This window comes from Pocillopora damicornis, chromosome 2, assembly GCF_964200805.1.
Source record: "Pocillopora damicornis chromosome 2, jaPocDami1.2, whole genome shotgun sequence".
Lineage (NCBI taxonomy): Eukaryota > Metazoa > Cnidaria > Anthozoa > Scleractinia > Pocilloporidae > Pocillopora > Pocillopora damicornis.
Genome location: NC_142671.1, coordinates 291,274 through 313,118, shown reverse-complemented (window position 1 = coordinate 313,118; position 21,845 = coordinate 291,274). Strand labels below are relative to the sequence as shown.

General features: G+C 36.5%; 1 protein-coding gene across 2 annotated transcripts; it reads right to left on the bottom strand.

The window, feature by feature from the left end:
* Positions 1 to 1,969: 1,969 nt before the first annotated feature.
* LOC113685028 (endoplasmic reticulum aminopeptidase 1) lies at positions 1,970 to 19,375 on the bottom strand. Of its 2 annotated transcripts, none has more exons than XM_027202476.2 (18): positions 18,582 to 19,375; positions 16,184 to 16,337; positions 15,892 to 16,017; positions 14,441 to 14,561; positions 14,024 to 14,178; positions 11,586 to 11,834; positions 10,812 to 10,952; positions 10,283 to 10,455; positions 10,088 to 10,176; positions 9,234 to 9,373; positions 8,989 to 9,044; positions 8,725 to 8,890; positions 7,934 to 8,013; positions 7,514 to 7,645; positions 6,830 to 6,997; positions 4,796 to 4,936; positions 4,561 to 4,642; positions 1,970 to 4,056 (listed from the first exon to the last, which is right to left on the bottom strand). In XM_027202476.2, exons 1-18 carry the CDS (start codon positions 19,292 to 19,294, stop codon positions 3,829 to 3,831), a joined length of 3,114 nt encoding a protein of 1,037 aa, XP_027058277.2. In that variant the 5' UTR covers positions 19,295 to 19,375; the 3' UTR covers positions 1,970 to 3,828. The 2 variants fall into 2 exon arrangements, with proteins under 2 accessions (XP_027058277.2, XP_027058278.2); XM_027202477.2 differs by lacking the exon at positions 14,024 to 14,178 and adding an exon at positions 12,514 to 12,668 and having other exon boundaries at positions 18,582 to 19,334.
* Positions 19,376 to 21,845: the final 2,470 nt, after the last annotated feature.

The window sequence follows — 21,845 nt, the reverse complement described above, 5'->3', positions numbered from 1 at the left end:
AATGGGTATGGATCATGTTTATATCTGAAAACGGCTGAGAAAATTTCATTTTTTGATTTGGGACTGGATTTGAGAACCGATCATCAGAGTAAAGATTTCTATAGGTAATCACATGATTTCGAGAGCAATTTGGAATAAATGAGCACGAGTAAATTTTTTTAAAGACTAACAAAATTGTACGAGCCCGTAGGGCGAGTGCAATTTGTGGTCTTTGAAAAAATTAATAAGTGCTTATTTATTTCAGATTGCACGAGAAAAATTATGTGACTACGTGTTAATAATAAACATGAAAAAATATGAGATAGCTTATCATAATAAAGCATAAGCAAAGCGCGCGCATCAAGTGCAAAAATAAGTTATTCACACCGTGCGTTCGGTCAAAATAACCGCGTACGATCAAAACAATAATATGCAATGATATCTTCACATCTTTAAGGCGCAAAAAAGTTCAAAGTCCGGCTAAATAGTTCAAGGAATTGTTCAGTCTATTTCAAATCACTTTCGATGAAATGGAATCGTCGTTTCTGAGGTTTAACCATGTTTGTTTTTAATTTCGGCGTTGGATCGCTCGAGCAAAGTGCTAAGCTGGGTCGGCTCGTAATTTTCGATTTCCTTGGCAATTCCGTTCTCTAAACACCATTTTTTCCAAACCGACAACCAAAATGCAGTGCCTTTAACAGAGTTTTCGTTGTTTGAGCTGTTCTTCAGCCGCGGTGGCGAAAGAAAACCTTCCTAAAACGCCGGCTATTGTTTCGCTCGCAAATTTTCAAATTTTGTTGCGACATCCAAGGCTCGCATTTGATTGGCTGTCTATGAGTTTCTTTGATTATTGACCAATCAGAATGTATGATTTGTTTCTTTGTACTAAATTAACCCTCTCTGCACTGGATTAACTCACTTCTACACTGAATTACCTGAAAACTGCATTTATCTTAACTAATCAGAACTGAGTGGTTTTTTTCATGTACATTATTAGCAAATTAAAAGCGTGAAAACGATAAATAAGAAAGAACTGTGCTCTTTTAAAAAGAGAGGAGTTATTGTCTGCCTCATTAGTGTTAGCGGTGTGCCGTGACTTCAAAGCCTGAAGTGGCCTTATCTAAAATAAATGCAGGCTTGGGCTAAACTTTTGAAGAAAAAACACCTTCCATTTCCACCAATAAACCTTTAATTGGCGCAAGGAATTCTACATATCATATTGCTCAGAAGAACAATGTGTAGCCTCAGTAAATTGAAAAAAAGGGAATTCTTGTCCGGCAGGTTTAGTGAGTCTTTTTTTTTTCTTCAGCGAAGATGAGCTATTCTGTGATTACGAATAGCAACATAACGAAACAAACTGTGGCATTGGCCTTAATTTCAATTAAACTTAAGTACCCTGTAAAAATAGCTCAATTGCTCTCTGATTAGCATTTGAATGTTATCAGACCTCCGATTTACATATATTTTCTAGCTTGGCCTTTTACATTTTCCAGCCGAAAGCTTGCTTTTTCAACAAATTTTTGACCAGGAGGTTTTTATGTAACATGATAGACGATAGTCTTTTACCACGAGCTTTTTAAAATACCTTTTAAGAAAACATTTGAATCAAAAAGCGCGTGAGCGATAAGGTTTTTATGTCAAGTGAGTCAAAACTATATCAAGCTCTTAAAGTGCAGTAGTTTTGCCAAACGTACAGCTTAGTAGGTTTAAACGAGAATACGAACCAGAAAATTAGCAAATACATATGATCCAACGCGCTATACTGTCCGAAAGGGCAAATTATTCGACATCAACCATTTGATCGGTCTGCTCAAAGGATATGTTTGGTGCTATCAGTTCATAACAATGCTCTTGATTTTACGCTTTCATGACAAACTGTACCGGCCCCGGAAAAAACAACACGGCTGTGAACAAACTGTGTTGTCGTGTGCAGAGTATAAGCAAAACAATTAACAACGCTACATCGTCAACATGAATAGAGCGACGTAAAGAAGAGGAGAGAAAGAGTTATTTATTTCATAACATTGTGCAACAAGTTCAACTTGAACCACATGAATTAAAGACATTAAAAGCAAGGAAGAAGTGTTCCTAAAAGAACACTTCAATTCGTCAAAGAAGCCCGCAACCTTACTGTAAAGGATTACATCATCTAACATTATCAAGAAGAGAAGCTGACGAGGTCACCTTAGTCTTACCACCATAGGATGTCAAATACCATTCTATCCTTCAGGGTAAAGGTGGTTTTTAGTTCATCCCTAGCTGTGTATAAAAATTAGCTCTCTTCTTCTTTCTTTATTTTTTGATGGACAGTGCTGTATTTTTCCTGGAACCCCAGAATAAGAATTATCTGATTGTATGCAATTTCCTTTTGCTCCAGCCATTACTCAAAACGGCTTTCCCTTCAATTTGCCATTACTAGGGAGTGGCCATATTATTCTTTGAAAGAGGAAACAATTTGTTTCTGTTCCTGTTCACCCAAATTATCCTTTTTCGGCCGTGTCTTTCTTTTCATATTTTTTTTCATGACTTTTTTCTCTAAAGCATATATATTTGAGCTACTCCGCTGCTACGAACATTTTCTAGAGGAAATTAATCTCTGCTCCCTAAAGAATGGCGTCTCCCTGAAGAAATTTAACATTCAAAATATTAGGACAATGAAACTGCTGACAAATTGAGATCAAACTTATTATTACTTACGATTTAAACTCACCCCTTACCCACACGAGGGATTATAAACAAAATCAAGATCCAAAACGTAACGAATACAAGAGCAGTTCTTGATTATAATATATTTTTCACTCATTAAAATTTGCTTAGAAATGGGCGACTATGTTGACTTCCCTACGGAACCTTACTGTTATCACTATTTCACTTTTAAATCTCCACGAGCGATGAAAACAATCAAGTGTGGCTGACTCAAAGTTTTAAAGTCGCCGCCACAACCAAAACTAAACAACGAAAGGCATTTAAACCCAGTTGAAACTAACCCTTATTGTCGTTATTCTAAACATTTTTTTCAAATAATGAATTGAAAAATAAATTGTAATACATTTTGAATATTTCTCCGATCCCGTTACAATCTCTTTTATTCCACTCAACGAAATAAAAAAATAAAAAAGCGCCTCCGTTGTGGAAAAGAAAATGTACAACACCTTAAACCAAAACATATAAGCAATCCTGACTTAAAAAATAAAAGTTAAGCCACATAGGCTAGTATTATATAAATATTTTTAAATTCATATTTTCACAATCCAGTGAATGCACTTTCCAAGTAAGTTAATACATTTAAAACAAGACTATGACCCTAATGAAAGATTTCAATTGGGATAAATTAAATTCACTGTAGTAAATCCCGAGCAAACCATAGTCATTCTTATATTCACACTAGATCCCTTCCGGGTTGCCGTTAAACTGTAATCCTCCACCGGGATAATCTTAAATCAACTTACGATTTTAAAAATTTCACAATTTAACTGATTTAAAGGAAGTGATCATCAATTTCCATCTTTGGGTGAAAAATGGCCTTGTAAACGAAAACTGAAAAAAGAAAGAAAGAAAGAAAGAAAGAAAGAAAGGCAACCCGAGAGATGCGAGTCAGATTGTAAGAACTTCAGTGGTTCACTGCATGATTTACTATAGCCGAAGGGGTGAAAGTACAGTCCAGCTTATTTAGAAGGTATACCTCTGTCGAGTGCGAAGTGCAGAGGTTTTAATGTCAGTCGACGGTAGGTTTTGACTGGTTCAAGTTTTAAGTCACACAAGGCAATTATATTGATGCATTTCTAGCATACCCTGCACAAAGTTATACCTTCTAAATTTACCTTGACCGGGTGAATGAGAATTCGATATTCAAGGCCGTCCATATTTGTATCTCTCGTCTAAACTTGTTACATGTACAGGGTGATGTGGGTTATTGATAGGTAAGTGAACGTGAGAGCTGACGAAATCTTGAAGCCAGGCAACGACAGTGTGGCGGTAGGCTTTCAGCCATTTTATATTGGCTTTAATACTTTCCAAACTTTGAAGTACAGCCAGCTTGCCTGACCCCGTGTCTTTATTCTCAAAAAAAGACTTCACCTGGAAAAAAAAAAGATTAAAATTTTAGGGAAATCGCACTAAACGCGCTCTACATGGTGTAACAAGTTAACGGTTAACAAGTGTGTTTCAGCTCGATAAACATGGACAACTTACAGTGATTTTTATTTCATAAACTTCACTCACTTTTGAATAAACCACGTTGTAAGTGTTTAAATTATCCGTCGATGCAGAAACAACTTACTTAAATTCAAACTTAGCTAAACTAGTTAGGTTATAATGTTGCCAGTAGTCGTTTTGATTCGTGAATTTTTTTCTTTTCCATCGCCTCGTTTATTTTCACTCTGTATTTATTTCAACTTATAGACATTGTTCGCTAATTTTACCATTTTCCTTATACATTTTAACTGATAGAGGTAATTGTTTCTCTTGGGCCTTCAAGCTACACATAATCTCTGCAGACAGCTAGATAACAAAGCTTAACAAACAAAGAAAAAGGTTAACCAAGTTCGATAGAAGAAACAGCGAGTTGAAACATTTCCTTACATCCTCTAATTTCTTCTCCGTGTTGAAGTGCGCTGTAGTAGCCTTGATGAGACGACTGAATTCAAAAGAACCTGTACCATATCTTGATAGAGGGAGCAAAAAAACACATTAGCATCATACAGTAGATGGCTGATGCCATTCACGGCCGAGAAATGCATTTTTATTCAATTTCCATGACGCTTCCGAAGTATTTCCTCAACACTTTTTTCGACGATTTGGCTTTAAATTCCCGTACCTTTTGAACAGTAAATCGTAGTTCTGCTGCACAAACTCCCACGCCAGTATGCGACCTTCTGGATTGTGAGCTATCGAGTTGATAACAGCCACGGAGTCCTGGGAACGAATCTTTCCCGGGTCCAAAGAATAACGAAGAAGCCTGAAAGAAACCATAAGAGCGGGAGAGAAGGTCAATCAAAAGAACAAGGGAACGATTAAATAAAAAAGGTAATAAGAATAATTTGATGCCGGCAATTTCGCATAAAACCTGCAAAGCCTTCAAACCTTTTCTCGAGAGAGGAATTCAAACAAAACTATTTGCATGAGAGAGTGAGCAATGGGTTACTATCACCGACAAAGATAACAACCTCTGACTGATGAACAGTCAACTCTGGAGTCCCCCAAAAGGTCTGTACTAGGACAGCCTCTATTTCTCATTTACACAAATTATATTATTGATGGTCTCGCCTCTCTTCCTTTGAATTATGTCCATGATACTACACTGTTTCAGGTTGTTGATAAGCCAGCCGTATCAGCTGGTCGCCTCAATTATGATTTAAATAAGACCTCTGAGTGAGCTGAAAAATGGTTAGTACCGGTAATTACAGATCCTGTTAAATCTCGAAATTTTATTATTTTCTCTTAAACGTTACAAGGAAAACCAGCCCCCTCTATTTTTTTAAGTCCAAGGTCGTCAAAAACGTTGAGTCTCATACGCACTTAGGCTTAAGTTTACACAGTAAAATGTCGATGAGAAATCAAACAGTTAAGATTTACGAGAAGGCTTCTAAGCGATAAAAATACTCTGAAATTTGTTAATCACAAAGTTGATAGCTTCACGTCAACATGTTTGTACAAAAGTCTGATAAGACCACTCATGGAATATGGGATGTCATCTGGAACTGTCATGACTGTGATTCAGCTATATTGGATACAGCTCAATATAAAGTCGCAATGGTGGCATCAGGGAGTCATGCAGAGAACCAGCTCTAGTTTACGCGAGGAGCTTGCTTGGGAGCTTCTTAGTATTAGGAGAGAATTACAGTAATCGAGCCAATTTTACAAATAAATAAGAATGCTGCTCCACGTTATTAAAATGAACTATTGACCAAACTCGCTCTGGCGAAAGGCTCACGCTCAAAACGTCAGCTTAGAAATTCTTTACGGTATATAGCCAATTTACATTACCAGCTAAGTTGATAAAACCAAATTATCTTATATTATTTTTTTTCTTTTTTTTTTCAAGGCATGCATCTATCGATGACACTCGTCTCAGACATGGGTTTTCTTGTCTTAGAGAACGTCTTTTCAAAATAAATAGTAGTGCGTCGCCTATTTGCGAGTGCGGTCTTGACTCTGACTCAGTGAAACACTTTTTGTATTACCTAAGGTATGGTACCCTTGGAAATGTCCTCCTTATTTCTGCTGGTAATATTCTCAGCGAAACGTGGTAATCGTGCAGCCATGTAACGAAAACACATTTTATATTGTTCCGTTTTAAGTCTGTAAATTACGATGTCAACTGTGCTTTTTTCACGAAGTATAAAGTTCTATAAAATCGCTTTTCGCTGGCTAATGTTTGATTGCTTAAATAATCCCAAACTATGTAAGTTTAAAGGGGGTAAGTTTCTAAGGAAACTGTGGTGCTGCGTCGGTGGGAGAGTATAACAGGGTAATTTAGTGTTATCAATTGAGTTGAAAACGTAAATTGGCCATCGTAAAGAGTTTAAAGCCTGACGTTTCGAGCGCTAGCCCTTCGTCAGAGCGATTGATGAAGGGCTAACGCGTTAGCCCTCTCTGGCGAAGAGCTAACGCTCGAAATGTCAGCCTTCAAACTCTTTACGGTGGCCAATTTACGTTTTCAACTCAGTTGACATGTGAGTTTAACTCGTTATTATCGTAATTTGCTTGTTGTTTGTATCTGTTTGTGTGTGAGCCTGTATAAATTGAATTAAAGTTTGTAAAATTGTGATCCCCTTGATAGGTCTGAGTGCTTTTGGGAAAAAACAACTACAAATATGTTTAAATGAAAGGGAAAAAAACCGGTCTTTACCTCTTTAAAATTCCTTGGTTCCGACTGCTTGTGAGTGCGTACATCAACTTTCTCTTTTCAGTCGCGACTTTCTCAGCTTGGAAACGACGGAAAACCTCCGTCCACGTTTGTTCATCTGCATACTTCACACCCACGGAATAAACTACGTTTCTCAAGTTTGGTCGAATCCTAGGGACGACCACAACTTTGTTATTATCTATATAAATTAAAACTTGCATATACAGCTGAAGCACACGGCTAATGGAGCTTTACTAGCGTCTTCTTATTACAGGATGTACCCTCGGATCAAGTTACTAAGATAGTAACATAGTGTAGCGTTTCTGGAAGTATGTTAAATTTTTCCTTTATCCTTCCTTTATCTTTTACAACAACAGTATAAAGTGAGCAATTCGACGAAAACACCATGTTCTGCGGCATTTTGTGATAACGACGCATTTTTTTAAATAACCTACGCATTTTGTGACACAACGCATTTTTTAATAACCTCCGCATTTTGTAATAACTAACGCATTTTCTAATAAGTGTTGCGACGTTTTGTAATAAAGGCTGCGGTATCTTGTAATAATCATCGGTCTACGTGATTTGGAATTACATTCTGCAGCAGTCAAACGAAACAAAAACACTGAAAATATCACATGGGTAGCTGCTTCAGCATAAATAAACAGAACAAATAAAAATACTAACGGTTTTCCGCCGTTCAACCAGCCATCAAACTGCCGTAACGCTTCTCTCGTATTTTCTAATAATTTCGGTCTATCCTCAGGAAACACATCTTCATAATCACTTGCGAGGTGCAATATTGTGGCACGAAGATATCTGTAAGGCAAAAATACATCAGGATTTTTCAGTACCTCGCGAATACCCACAATCGACGGCTTTGAGGTAGAAGATTAACAAACTCATCTGAAGGAAACATATGAAAAAAAAAATAAAGACATATCCGGGATGGCGGAAGGGGGGAGGGGAATTGTAAAGACCAACCAAAGTAAGTTCATGATTGTGGCCATAAGTTCGAGATTACAGCAACAGCAAATGCGCCAAAAAAAATAATAAAATGTTTCTCTAAGTCATGCAGACATTCCCTTTTGTTTCTATAATATTCACCTCTTCAAATGCGGATCCTGGTCAGTTTCTTCCCAACCTAACTCGGATGCTATCCTGTGAATCTGATGCAAGATATAAAGCTAAAAAAAAAAAAGATAAAATGCATGAGGATGTCAGTAAAAAAAATTAAAGAGAAGGTCCCTTACCTATTAAAACCTGGTGAAACTCTTATTACATAACAATTTATTGCCTAGACACAAGTGTTTGTAAGATTTTTACGAAACTACATTTGGGAACTCGTCAGCCTATTGAGCAAATCACGACCAGTGCGCAAACTGATGACGCTATTGCATGGTGGGTAATAGAAAATCGTAGTTAAGTTCTCTAATGCTCGCATAGAATCCTGCTCTGAGGAACTTAAAACTCTTTGAAGTGTTTCTTGCAAGTGAAAGGAAAGAAGAAAAATTGAGGAAATTTTAGCTTCCGAGCTGCAGGTGTTTGCGACGAGGTTTGGGCTTTACTATTTTTGGCCTACGAAATAGAAAAGAAAATATAAATGCCTAAAAGATATGAAGTTTACTTTCTCGTTTTAAAAACAATGTTTTACTCACTCGCAACGCTCTTTCGTCAAATATCTTGTAACTTCTCTAAAAATGTTGCATTTGTCTTGACGCCGCCGTGCAAGACCCTCGCTCTTAGCGCATGAAAATGTTGTATTAATCTTCAGGCCGCCGTGCAACTGAGACCTTCTTGGTGCATGAATTTTTGGTCCTTTAACATGCAAGGCGCGAGTGAATTTTTTCCACTAAATATCTAGAATCAGTCTCCCATCATGACACAACAAAACTAACCTTGTATATGCGATAGTGCTGGGTATTTCTTTCCATGTCGTATGTTGAAAACTGTGTGGCAAAATAGGCCAAGCCGTTAAGCGCTGATATCCATGGAACATATTCCTGCTCTTGACTGAGATAATCAGTGAGACCTAACGCCAGGTCATAATCCAGATTACCAGCGCTATAGCATACAAACCAAACATAACTGACGTTAGATTGTTTCTCTGCAGCTATGAAATAAGAGACAGGAGCAGAGGTCTGCATGTTATAGTTACTTACCGAGCAAGATTAAGAGCGTCATTCAGCAAGCCTGCGCGATCGGCACCGAGCAATTTCTAGAGAAAAAAAAATTAAGCTAGTTTAATGCTTCGCCTTAGTTGGTAACCATGGATATGGTTATCACAAAGCACTCACAGAGGGTAAAATTTCACTTAGAGGTCTTTTTGAAAATCATTTACTTGGTCTACTGAACGGGAAGTGTTTCTCATCCCACTTAACTATGCTTTAGTCTGTTGATAATTTACCGTATGGTCGGAGTTCAGTTGTTTTTTGAGGTTGTTCCAGTTTCCCTCATCATAGTTCACACGGTAATATCCACTTTGTCCGGCATTCATCTTAATCCAAGAATTACCAGTGGCATCGGGAGATACACCGCGTAACAAAACTAAAAACCAAATACACAGAGATAGTTCTGAACGACAAAACGAGAAAAAGCTCACACACAACACGTCATTAAAGGGGTAAATATGCACACATTTCTGTTTGTCTTGAACCTTATCTAAGTGTGTGCATCGCCACGCTCCGAAAGTATACCACTTGTTTTCTCATTTGTAGATAGCCACAATACAATACTAGATTTTCTACGATTTGCAGTAGCTTTTAATAGGCGTTCAGCAAGCAAAACGGAGCGAAAACCGTGCGAATTAACGGACGGCGCGAAAGTAGCGGCAGAGAAAAAACAGCAAGGCTTCGGTCGGGTTTTACTAGCTTGATAGCAGGGGCCGATCTTGCAAAGAAACTGCATCAGTAACGAGGGAAGGGAGGTAAATAGTCCTTAAAACCCATCAAACTACTCGTGAAAATGGGTGGGTAAACTTTATGTATCTGGCCCCGGTTGTTCGAAGGACGAATAACGCTATCCGGTGGATAGCGCAGTATGTTTTGTCACCATTAATCCGCGCTTTGAACAACTGCATGGGCCTTGGCTGTCAGTTATGTTGATTTGTTACAAACCGCTATATTAATGGAACAACTCGAACAACTCAAGGACTGGAATCAAGCTGAAATCGTCCGTTAAATATTACAGGAAATCTGTAACCGTATAAAGTGGCCTTGAAGACTAAGGTCAGTGTTTAGTCATAGACCTGTATAGCCTTACCATCATCAGCTTGGCGCTCTAACAACTGAACATGTCTTTCGGAAGGATTCTGCTGAGTCACATATGTTAAAGGAATTACCCAGCGATAGCTGTAACAAAAATAAGAGCGTTATATGAAAAAGCTCTTCTGATTAAACCCCAAAGAAAATTGCATAACAAAACAGTTCAATGACTAACCAGTCAAACAAAACTTACGCAGAATCTGATGGGGATCTAGTATCGGGATGGACAAGGAAGCGCTCCTGTTGGTAATGAAGCATTGCTTTGCCATTGGCGTCTCTCCTAACTGTTACATTAATAACAGGAAAGCCCATTTGACTCGTCCATGTTGTCATCATTTTTCTAACATCAAGGTTTACACCACTTTCCTGTCAACATTACAAAGTTAATGGTCAGGAAGGAGAGGAAATTGGAACTAAATGGAATCTATGACAAAATGTTGGGCAGCTATTTTTCCAGCTAGATAATTTGGTTTTCTCAAATGAGTTGAAATGTTAATTGGCCACCGTAAAGAGTTTCCAAGCTGACTTTTCGAGCGTTAGCCCTTCGCCAGAGCGAATTTTTTCCCACTGTTTGCTTCACTGTACCACGCTATCCAAGCTAAGCCCTTAACTAAACCCATTTTAGCAACTTTTTCTCTGCCACAAGCGTCCACAGAAACAAAACAAATCGAGTACACTATCGTTACACAGGGTATTTCTAAGACTGGGCTGTTCATGTGTACCTTAACTTCATCTGTGAGGCACTGCCAAAGGTCATTAGTCTCTGCATTACTAAACTTGTACTTATTGAGGTAGTTCTGTAATCCTTTGAAGAAAAGTTTACTTCCGAGAACATCTTCCAACATCCTAATAATAGCAGCACCCTATTATAAAAATTTAAAGTATTAGATGTAAAGATTTTACGTTTAAGAGAGATAGAAAAATGTAAATATTCGGGAAATTGGATTAGTAAATAAATGAAAAATAGTGACAGGTCATGATGCTACAGCAACATCTTTTAAAGTCAGAACAAAACTGAAATAAATGCAGTGAAAGTACACTGCAATGATAAATGAAGTAAAATAAACTGGTTACTGTTTTTGCATATTTTATACAAAAAAGAAGATAAATTTTGTATTAAAGAACAAAAAATGATAAACTGCATCCTTTCTTTCCAATTACAATCATTTTAATTTAGAAACTACATGTAGCACATTATATTATAAAACATTCATTGTGTCAAGCAATTATCAAACAAGAAGCAGTTTTAAAAGGGAAGATAAACCATATGCCAGTGTTCTCCAGAAGCACCAGCAGCCAGCATTTTCACCAGCTATTTGTTTCTGAAGAGCTATCTTCTTCAGAAAACATGCCACTGAGCGAAATAGTTGCTCATGCCCTTTGGGGACCCACATATCTCCCTCTGGTTACTGTTTTTTCATTGCTGGTTAGAGAAAAATACCCTGATCAGTTATTACCTTATAGCCTTTGCTGAAAAAATTTCTGCTTGTGCCTACCTTGTCATAGGAAATTGAATCAAACAAAGAACTAATCTCAGCAGGGTCTCTCACTTCAGCCATGATTGGATGAGAATTACTGAGTTGATCCAAACCCATTGCAACTTGAAATTTGTCCAAGAAGAACTGGTCCATCATTTTCCATTCTGGGTGGACATGCCTCACTCCAACATTTTCCATAAAACTAGCAAATCCTTCATTGAGCCATAAGTCATTCCACCATTCCATGGTAACCAAATTACCAAACCACTGTAAAACAATTATCAACAGATGTTTATGTGTAACATCAGTGAGGTTGTAAATTTTTTATCTTAAAGCCACAGACACATTCACACATCCAGTAAAGTATCTGTTGGTCTAATGAAAATAGAAAGCAAGAGTATTCCAAAGCATGCTTCTTAAAGTTTGGTGTAAATCAGACATTTCCCTTTTTTTAGTGCATTTCACAATCAATACCTGGAGGAAAGAGTTGTTTTGATTCTTAGCTGATTTGACTATATATGATATGATGAGTGTAGTCAGACACACAATGGATTGGTTCTTGACTGATATGACTATATATGATATGATGAGTCGAGTCATACACACATTTGATTGGTTCTTACTTATGGTGTATTGGACAATTTGTTTTTTAATATTCAAAAGGTTGAAATAGATTCCATGTTACAGTGAGTCTGTAAGGTTATATAAGATCACAGAAAATTAGTCAAAATGTGGTAAGAACATCAGTGGCTGCCTTATGTGCAACTTTTTTGTTCTTACCACATTTTGACATCATCTGTTATCTATAATGAAAGCAGAAGAAAAAATTTGGACCTGTCCAAAAAAACAAACACGAACTTAAACTGGCCATCACTTTTTCGACTAAAATATCAAGTTTTACTATTGCCTGGGGTATACTGAACAATGAAAACTTTACAGATTTAACCTGATGAGCCAACTCATGAGCAACAACCACTGCGACCCATTGTCTGTTGCTGTCTGATGACTTTCCGGGATTATACAGGATTGAAGTCAAGCGAAATGTAATAAGACCCCAGTTTTCCATTGCTCCAGTGGGAAAATCCGGAATGGCAATGAGGTCTGTGTACAATATCACCAGAGTCACGACAAAAGATTAGACTTCATTGTTTCATAGTTAAGAACTTTTTACAAAATTATCCTTTACAGTGTATGTTAACATTTGCTATCTTATAATAACTTTTACAAAATGATTACAGCAAAAGCCTGCATATAGGCAAGAGCATGTTTAAGATAAGCCTAACTTGTTACTGTATAATCAGTCAATGACAATTCCTAAAAAATTTTAGGTGAAATTTTTTTTTTTAGCGCAGGATTCATTTAGAAATCTAATGCAGCATGGTACATATACAGTACAACATGCAGCTGAAATTATATGTCACTTGATGAAACGCCATGACATTGTCAATGTTGTCCACACCGATAACTGCTGGAAGGGTCATAAATGCCAAGCCAAAAATGTCTTCAAGTCATCAAGATGTAATAACTTGGTCCCTTATCAACTTCTGAAAAGTTCTCATATGCAGGATTTTACAATAGTTTAAAAAGTCAATATTTATATTGAATCCATTCTCTTAAATTGTTGAATATTTGCTTCTAAGAGCTTGGTTACATCCATGGATTACATGAGCCTAACAATAGTCCATATCATCTAAATTTAGGGCTTGATCACTACCACTGAGTACATCAATTGAAAAAAATGCTCATGTTTTTCTTGTGAAATTTTTTAATGGTCTAGTTTGAACACCAATTTGAAGAGTTAAAACTCTCTTAAAAATTCTTGCTAGATTAGTGAAGACAATTGTAACTTTAGACTTGACATTTAAGCTAGGAGAGCTTCAAATTGTGTTTTAAGCCCTAGCAAGTATGTGTTTCTGCTCATGAAAGTGAAGGAAAAATTTCTTCTATTTCAAATTTAGTGTTGACTTTACAAGTCTATTGTAAGTGAAAAAATGTATTTCCTAATGATTTGCATTTATATTCTCAAAATAATGTTTAAAGAAATTTAAACCAAAAAAGGGTTAGTTGAAAAAGGTTTCCTCCTATTTAACTTAAATTAAATCAACATAAATGTTATGAAATAGTTAGTAATGTTATTTTTAATTGAAGTTCATTTAGAGTACTTATCATTTGAAGTTAAATGAAGTTTAATGCTACAGAGATTTTATATAGGAAGTGCCAAAGGAAACAAAGAGACAAAAAAAAAATGCCAATCACAGTGGTCCTTGCAGCAACAAACAAACTGTCAGCAGTGGTTGTTTTCTGAAGATCTTACAAGTCAATGACAAGACAACAACAAAAAATTAGACATACACTTGAATTGGAGACTTTTATCCAAGGAAAATTTGAAATAAACAAAAGATAAAGACAATTTGAAATTTGTTCCTTCTTTTTTTCTGTTTGTAAAATAAACAAACCTGGTGAGCAAGCTCATGAGCAACAACCACAGCAACCCACTGCTTGTTAGAGTCAGAAGATTTTCCCTCATCATACAACAATGAAGTCAAGCGGTAAGTGATCAAACCCCAGTTCTCCATGGCTCCAGCAGAAAAGTCAGGTATAGCTATGAGATCTATTATACATAATGCCATGACATCATCATATTGACAAGATTTCCATTAGATTAAATACCCTTATCTGCATAAATAAACAAGTAACTTTAATAGGTTAGCTTCTAAGGGGAATTAATTTACTCATCTTTGTAAACTTCCACTTAGCATTTTCATTAAACTCTAGAGACTGATTACCTTATATTATCTGTAATCGTGGATTTCCCTACATACAGATAGGATGTTTGAAAGATACAAAAAGAACAAAAGTGAATCAACATGTACCTTGCTTTGGAAGCGGATAGTCCACCTTGAATTTCTGTTCATAATATTCCAGAACCTCTACAGCAACATCTAAAGCAAATTGGCCTTGATCAATCTGCTCTGGTGGGGCCCATACACTGACCTTGAAAAAAAATAAATATTGCCAAACCTGAATAAATGGCCAACCATGGACATGTCAGGATAGAAGCCAGAAAAAATCAGATTTACTACATGAACTCTGAGCTTGTAGTCTTTCCACACATAAAATAATAACCATGTCAGCAACTTTATTTTTTAATATGAAAGTAATCTTCCTAGTCATGAACAATACTTAAGCAGTTGTAAAAAACAACGCCTGAAAAAAGTTCAGGCCGGTACAGGATTTGAACCCATGACCTCAGTACTGGGTTTAAATAAGGTCATAAGTTTTAATCCCATACAGGCCTGAATTTTTTTCAGGCCCTATTTTCACAACTGCTTAATAAGTAGTGTTCATTACTGCAAAGATCGCTTTCATATTCATGTATTAAACTGCAGTTAATATATATGATTTTCATATATAAACACAGTCACTGATTCATCACATCATGGGGTTTATCATGAACCAACATAATGATCAGCTCCTAGTTGGCATGTTATCTCAGTTGGTAGAGCAGTGCACCAGTATTGCAGAGGTCACGGGTTCAAATCAGGTCATAAGTTCAAATCTTAAACTGGCCTGATTTTATTTCAGGCCTTAATTTTCACAACTGCTGAAGCAGGGTTTAGTACTGCAAAGATCCCTTTTTTTCTTACACTGCTGTCCACATATATGATTTTTATATATTCACATTTAACCCAATTCTTCTTTCCTGTTTTGACCTGTTTCAATTACCCAGGGAACAAATGGGACTCTAAAATGTTCTCTTTGTGAAATTTTTGACACACAGCAAAATACACATGAACAATGCCTTTTAATTTAAACCTTTTTTTTCCTTAAAATAAATTAATATTCATTACCAATCACTAATTGAATATGTATGGAGCACAAAGGAAAAACAAAGAAGGTTTAGTTTCCTGAGTATTATTTTGGGTAGAGAACATTGCCAAAAAGATTTAAGTCACCTACATGGGCAATCAAACATCAGTTGTGTTGTCATTAAAGGTTGAGTGTGAGCTAGGCTAAACACCTGAGATGATTATGGAAACTGCCAGCAAGCAAATTCTATTTTTCACTAGCAAGAGAACTGTATAAATGAGGGTAACAGCACCCAGTGAGTCTCATGTTACCACTGCCACCTTTACTGTTGACTTGCTGCTGCACCAACATGCACAATGCCCACCCAATCCTCTACACCATTCAAAGTTATGAATCAAATCAGTAGTGATTAGCTACGACATACATGCCCACTTGACTATAAGTTTAAGTGACATCCAAACTTTTAGTGAACATAGATCTTGGATGAACTTTTAGTAATATTTTAAAAACGTACCTGAACACCTCTGCTGGTTGTATTTGTTATGCTCTTGAAGTCACAAACAACAAATGCCACAAGGTACGTGCTCATTTCAACACTTTTTTGAAAATGGTCTGTGCAGAGCTCAACATCACTGTTGCACTGGAATAAAAGGAATTTGATAAGCTATGATAAAGAAGCTATAAGACAAACAGGGAAGAGATGGTAAATCTATCAAGCATCTGCAGACAAGTTACAATACAACAAAATTGTGTATACTAAATGCTTTTACTTTTACTGGTTTTAAAAATTGATAGAATTAACTTACCCCTTCAGTGTAATTCAGTGGCATGTTTGCCAAGGCCACATGGCATTTTTCTCTTGTAATGACAATGGTGAACTTTGCTTTCATGTTAGGTTCATCAAAGCAAGGGAAGGCATTTCTTGCATCTGTTGGTTCAAAATGGGTTGTCGCAAGATATCTAGAAACCAAACATAGTAATTAATGCAGCCATATGAGTATCAACTGAAAGCTTGTAGAAACTACATGCAAAATGACATGTGTTGGTATATCAAGATCTCTTACCAACATGTTTGGTAAGTGAATATTTTCAAAAGTAAAATAGATGAGGATTTTGTATTAAAAAAATCAGATAAGATGATAAAATATCCAAATCTGTGCCTGGCTCAGGAGTAACAACTGGTATTGAGTTGTTTAGTCAGGGCCTTCCATGAACCCTTTAACTCCCATGAGTCAGCCCTAGAAAGAATTTCTCCTTTCAATATCAGTACAATAGCAAGAAGACAAGTGTTGAGAATAAAGAAAAATATCAATTATGGGATTGTAAATTGATCCAATCCCAAATTCTCAAAACTAACATCACAAGAATTGTATGGCAGACAGTAAGGAGAATTACTGATGAGATCTTGGGAGTGAAAGGGTTAAAGGAAACCTCCAGTGGTAGAACAAGTTTCATTAAATCAATGATGAAAATGTCTCAAATCATAAGGATTGATTTTAAAAAAATTGGGAAACAAATACAAGGAAAATCAAAGCTTGGATTTCCTCTAAGGTACCATATTGGTTTGTATGATATGACACAGTTGCCACTATTACCATCAGAAAAGAGTTCTTTTGTTCACACAAGTTCCGAGGGGATTATGCAGAGGATGGGGGAAACCATAATACATACTACAAGCCAACGTGACAACACACCCAGAATTCCAGTTAGGAAAAGGGCAATTTGTTCTTCTATTAAGTACTACATTATGACAACAAATTTTAACTTAAAGATTATTTTGGAGAATTTAACAACTGTATGTTCCACCATGAGGTTCCTTTAAGGTTCACAAATCATTAATTTATCAAAAGAACTAAATATAGACAAAAATACATGTAAAACAAGTGAGTGATTCTCCAGTGATCCAAAATTCAGTTAAAACTCTAAGGGAGTGCATGATAACATGGCTTTATACTCAGTGTTTGGCTTTTTTCATTTTTGATGGAAAATGCAGAATTTTACAATTACTTCCTGTTAACTGATAACCACAGTGAAATATATTAAGACAATGTGAAATGCTTCCTTGTGGGGGAATTAATAGCTGCAATAAGACTGTAGAATGCAGTACAGAATATAAGCTCAATTTACATCAAAGATTGAAAGATACTTGCACAAACCATGGTACATTGACTATTATTTTTATTATTTTATTATTATTTACCTCCCTTTAAGAGAAGAAAATGTTTAAAACAAAAATGAGCATAGGCTAACTTTTCAATGCTGCCCTTATGTCTTATCACAAATCTTCAACATTTAATTAATAAATTAAACTGCATGAGGTGTTTTTCATCTTTAGCCGGCAGACGGACGGGTATGAATTGGTTATCAAATGATAAACTTTAAAGCACTAATATAATAAGGTGTTTTTCATCTTTAGCCGGCAGACGGACGGGTATGAATTGGTTATCAAATGATAAACTTTTAAGCACTAATATATTTGGGTAAGTTCAAAGTAATCTATGGACAAAGATCTAATGTTAAGAAGTTTTATGCGCTTTATTCTTCATATTTATTTACATCTTTATACTTATCTATTTCATACCATCAGAGAATCTTTCCAGTGAGCCAAAGTATAGTCCAATCTGTCGAATGCGCTTTTATTTATACATTTATTTGCTTACTTCATGCCAATGCAAATTTTCTTACTAATCCGAGTTTCGTTCGATGTCTCTTCCTAGCGTATTTAAATTAATTTAACGGCACATTTAAATTTTCTTTCCCGTGAGTTTCTTACCGCGCGCGCTATACTTCATATCTTTAAATAGAAGAATATCAGAAAAATAAAAGTGCGAGGAAAAATAAAGAACTTTTTCACACTTCCTATAAGCAAAGCTATTTCGTAAATACTGAAATCAAAAATACGATTACACAAGGTTGGTCATGAAAATACAATTAAACAAGAAGAAACGAGATATACCTCTTTGAAAGCAAATACCCGTGTCTAAGCAAACACGACAAAAACCTTAATTTCTGTTCAAAAACATCTTTACACGAAGTCTTAACTAAACATCAATTCGTATTTCAAGAAAAATTTTTCTGCATCAGAGCCATACATTTTTAGCAAGGAAAGATGAAGCCAATCATACAGCAAATGAAAGGGATTCCCGCGATTTATTTCTTCTAAGGTCAATAATTGTCAGGTTAAACTACGAAAAAGAAACTTACCTCGTTTCGCCAGATGCACGATATTTGCTTAGGTAGAATCCAGCAAGTCCCCTACTTAACTTCGACTTGAACTTCATCACAAGAAAGTAATGACTCCCTTTTTGAAGTTCAGTGGCGAGACTTATGACAACCATTTCTCCCGGCAGTCGAGAAGTTTCCGTCACAGCTAACGTCTCTAGAATGTTTTCGCCTTCGACTCTTGCAACTGCCACATCAAAGTAATCCATTTTTGTTCCTACATGAAGGGTTATGTTGGTAGAGGTTTCATGACAGAGGAGAAGAATATCAACCTTCCCAGAGAAATCAAAATTTGTTAGATCAGGATGTAAATATAGGAGATATTCGATCGGTGCTAGGTGTCTTGGAAGCCGTAGTGAATGCGAGCCTTTCTGTTCTTTTCCATGTCCCAGACTAGAAGGATTTTTAGCCTGTTCATAACGAGAATTCTTTCTACTGTTCTTGTTCGCAGTTTCGTAAGAAGACGATGGCCGAGCGAACGCGACGATAAGAAACACTGAAACCAACAACACAGCTGTCGCAACGCCGTAAGCGGCGTTCTTCCCGCCGAACATTTGCCAAATTCCGCACACGAACTTTGAATCTCGGATTCTTTTTCTTCTATAGTGTTTCTTGTCGGGAAGAAGCGAAATATCGATATGATCTTCAAATTCTACGCTTGAGGAGTCAGATTCCTCTGTGCTATTTGATTTCATAGTCCGGAATAGATATTAGCATTTTGAATAAATAAGTTGACAGGCGGCGCACGCAGCTGCATCCTCTTGTTAGTGCGTGCGACGTTATCTGTGATCTAATCTCACGTTAAGCTTTGCAAAAAACGCATTTACGACCTTTGTTGGACCAAGAGAGAGCCAAAAAATTTAATACCTTTAATTTAAGACTTTTCTATAAATGTGTTGAGCAAAGATGATATTTGCAAAGGAAGAAAAAAATAGTAAAAAACATTTACCGTCAAGATAATTATAGGTACTTTCGCTGAATATTTTAGAGATGATCCCCTAGCCGGAGGGATATTTACAACAATCAATCAGCGTCTTTCTTCTTCTCTTTTTCATTTGATCTTAAAACCTAGTCTTTGATTTCTTCTAGTTTTATCTTAAGGACACTGGATCAGTTTATTCCAATATTTTTCCATCTCTGAAAGTCGGTTCGCCCACGCAGGTGAATTTGCGTACGTAAACCATCAACAAAATCAGCGAGTGATGGACGGAATAATTTTAAAACTGACACGATAATATTCCGAGGAAGTTTTAAGTTAAGTAGGTTATATTTGATCTTTTGTGGGTGGCCAATATTTCTTCCTTGATGTCTTAAATATCAGAATCAAGAAAAGAGTTTTGCAGTTACCAGCAACCGTATTAGCAACAAGGCATCTCTGACTGTACTTCGTTTACTTGGAACATAGAAATAAGCAAAGACACCAAGAACGAGTATTGTAATTTCAAAAAGTTGGAAATTAAAAACTGAGGGCGAAATTTCAAAAAACGAATGACAAAACTTTTTCACATGACAGTAGGAGTGTTTTGATCTCCGGTTGTTTTTCACAAAAGAGGAACAAATATCATCAGCCGTCACTGAATTTTTCTAAATATTCTATTTTAACCTACTCTTAACGTTCCATTTTCACGCGAACAGAGGCTTGCTACGTTCGTCACGAATTAAGAAGTTAATATCAAATAGCAGACGTCAGTCCCTAAAGGGAAACTCATATCTATTTAATTCCATGGCACTATTTAGTCTCCTAAACTACGCAGCCTTTTTGGTTTGGTGGGTTGTGATCTCACAGAAACTCACTAAATCAACGTGTTGGGAAGACCTTCCAAATACCTGTATATGATAAAAACTATGAATTAATATCACGCTCGTATCTGGAGGATGAACTGTTGTTCTTAATAATTTTCTTGTATTTAAGTAATTCTTTTTTTTACTTCAGTCAAAATCAATTGACGACTTCGGTATCTTAGCGACAAGCACATGCCTTCGAAAATACGAGCTGTTTAGATGACAGTACGCTGAGCTGCATCTTATAATGCACACTCACAGTTCAATTTTTCTTTGAATTCTCTTTTCCCTTGAATTTCCTTGCGGTCCTCCGAATGAAAGTTCACGAAATAAGGCATCAGTTGAGAGTGTTCTGTCTGTTTTACGCCCCCGTCCTCCCCCAACCCCATCATTAGCAAGACTCTTGCGCACAACCCTCATTTTAAGAGCGCGTCTGACGTCAAACTGCTCCATGGTGTTGTTCCTTAGTTGAAGTATAATAAAAACGGTGCCATGTCAAATCCAATATATGATCACAGCAAACTTTGTCTATTTTTGCGCGCCAGATATTTCAGGAGAGTTTTATGGACAAAATATTCCATTGCAAAAGGTGAATAAGCCTTTCAATGAAGCCAAACCAAAGAAGGACGCTCTTAAAGTCCCTGAAGAGCTAAAGCTGTGAAGGAAAGCTAATAACATTTACCGCCAACTGATTAGAGTAAAATGAATTGATGCCCATCAATAGATGATCAGCCGTCGTAGTACTTGTCCTTTGAAGCTGGAGTTTCCTTAGATTTTCTACCAGATAGTATGCTTTATTCTACATTTTGAATCCATTCATTTATTCAGTAGCATTTGAACATTTCTCAGTGAGCAGGAGTTTACTTCGATCCACCTACTGTGCTTTACCCTATACATTCAAATTTATCAACTTTAAAATGCCAGATGTAAATTTTCCTGGTTAGCCGAAGTTTTCTTCGGCCTACACAATTAAGACCATTTTCACACTGTACATAAACCTGGTCAAACGTAGCTATTTCATGAAATCAGTATAAATTTCAATTGATTGACGCTATTTATGACATCATTAAAATCTGTAGAGCGAAGCTGTCAGAGCAGTAACCGCAAAAGTACATGACAGTTACATAGCCTGACTGATAACCGGACGCGTATTAATCGACGAGCAGGATTTTTTTTAACCAGAGTCGAGTCTCAACTTTTGAACTAAAGCAGGGTAAAATTTTCGCACAGCCGCATACTACATTATGCATTCAATTCTCGGATAGAGAAAACAATGAAAAAAATAATGCATTGCCATTGAGAAAACAGATTTGTTTTACAACAGTATGGGGCTGTGCGGAAATTTTACCCTAAAGCAGCGCAGAGCAACTTTTGATGTAAAAGAACACGACAGTCGCCAAGAACAGGTACTTCGTTGCCGCTTTACCGGCTGTAGTTCAATACAACATTTCATGAAACGTGTGA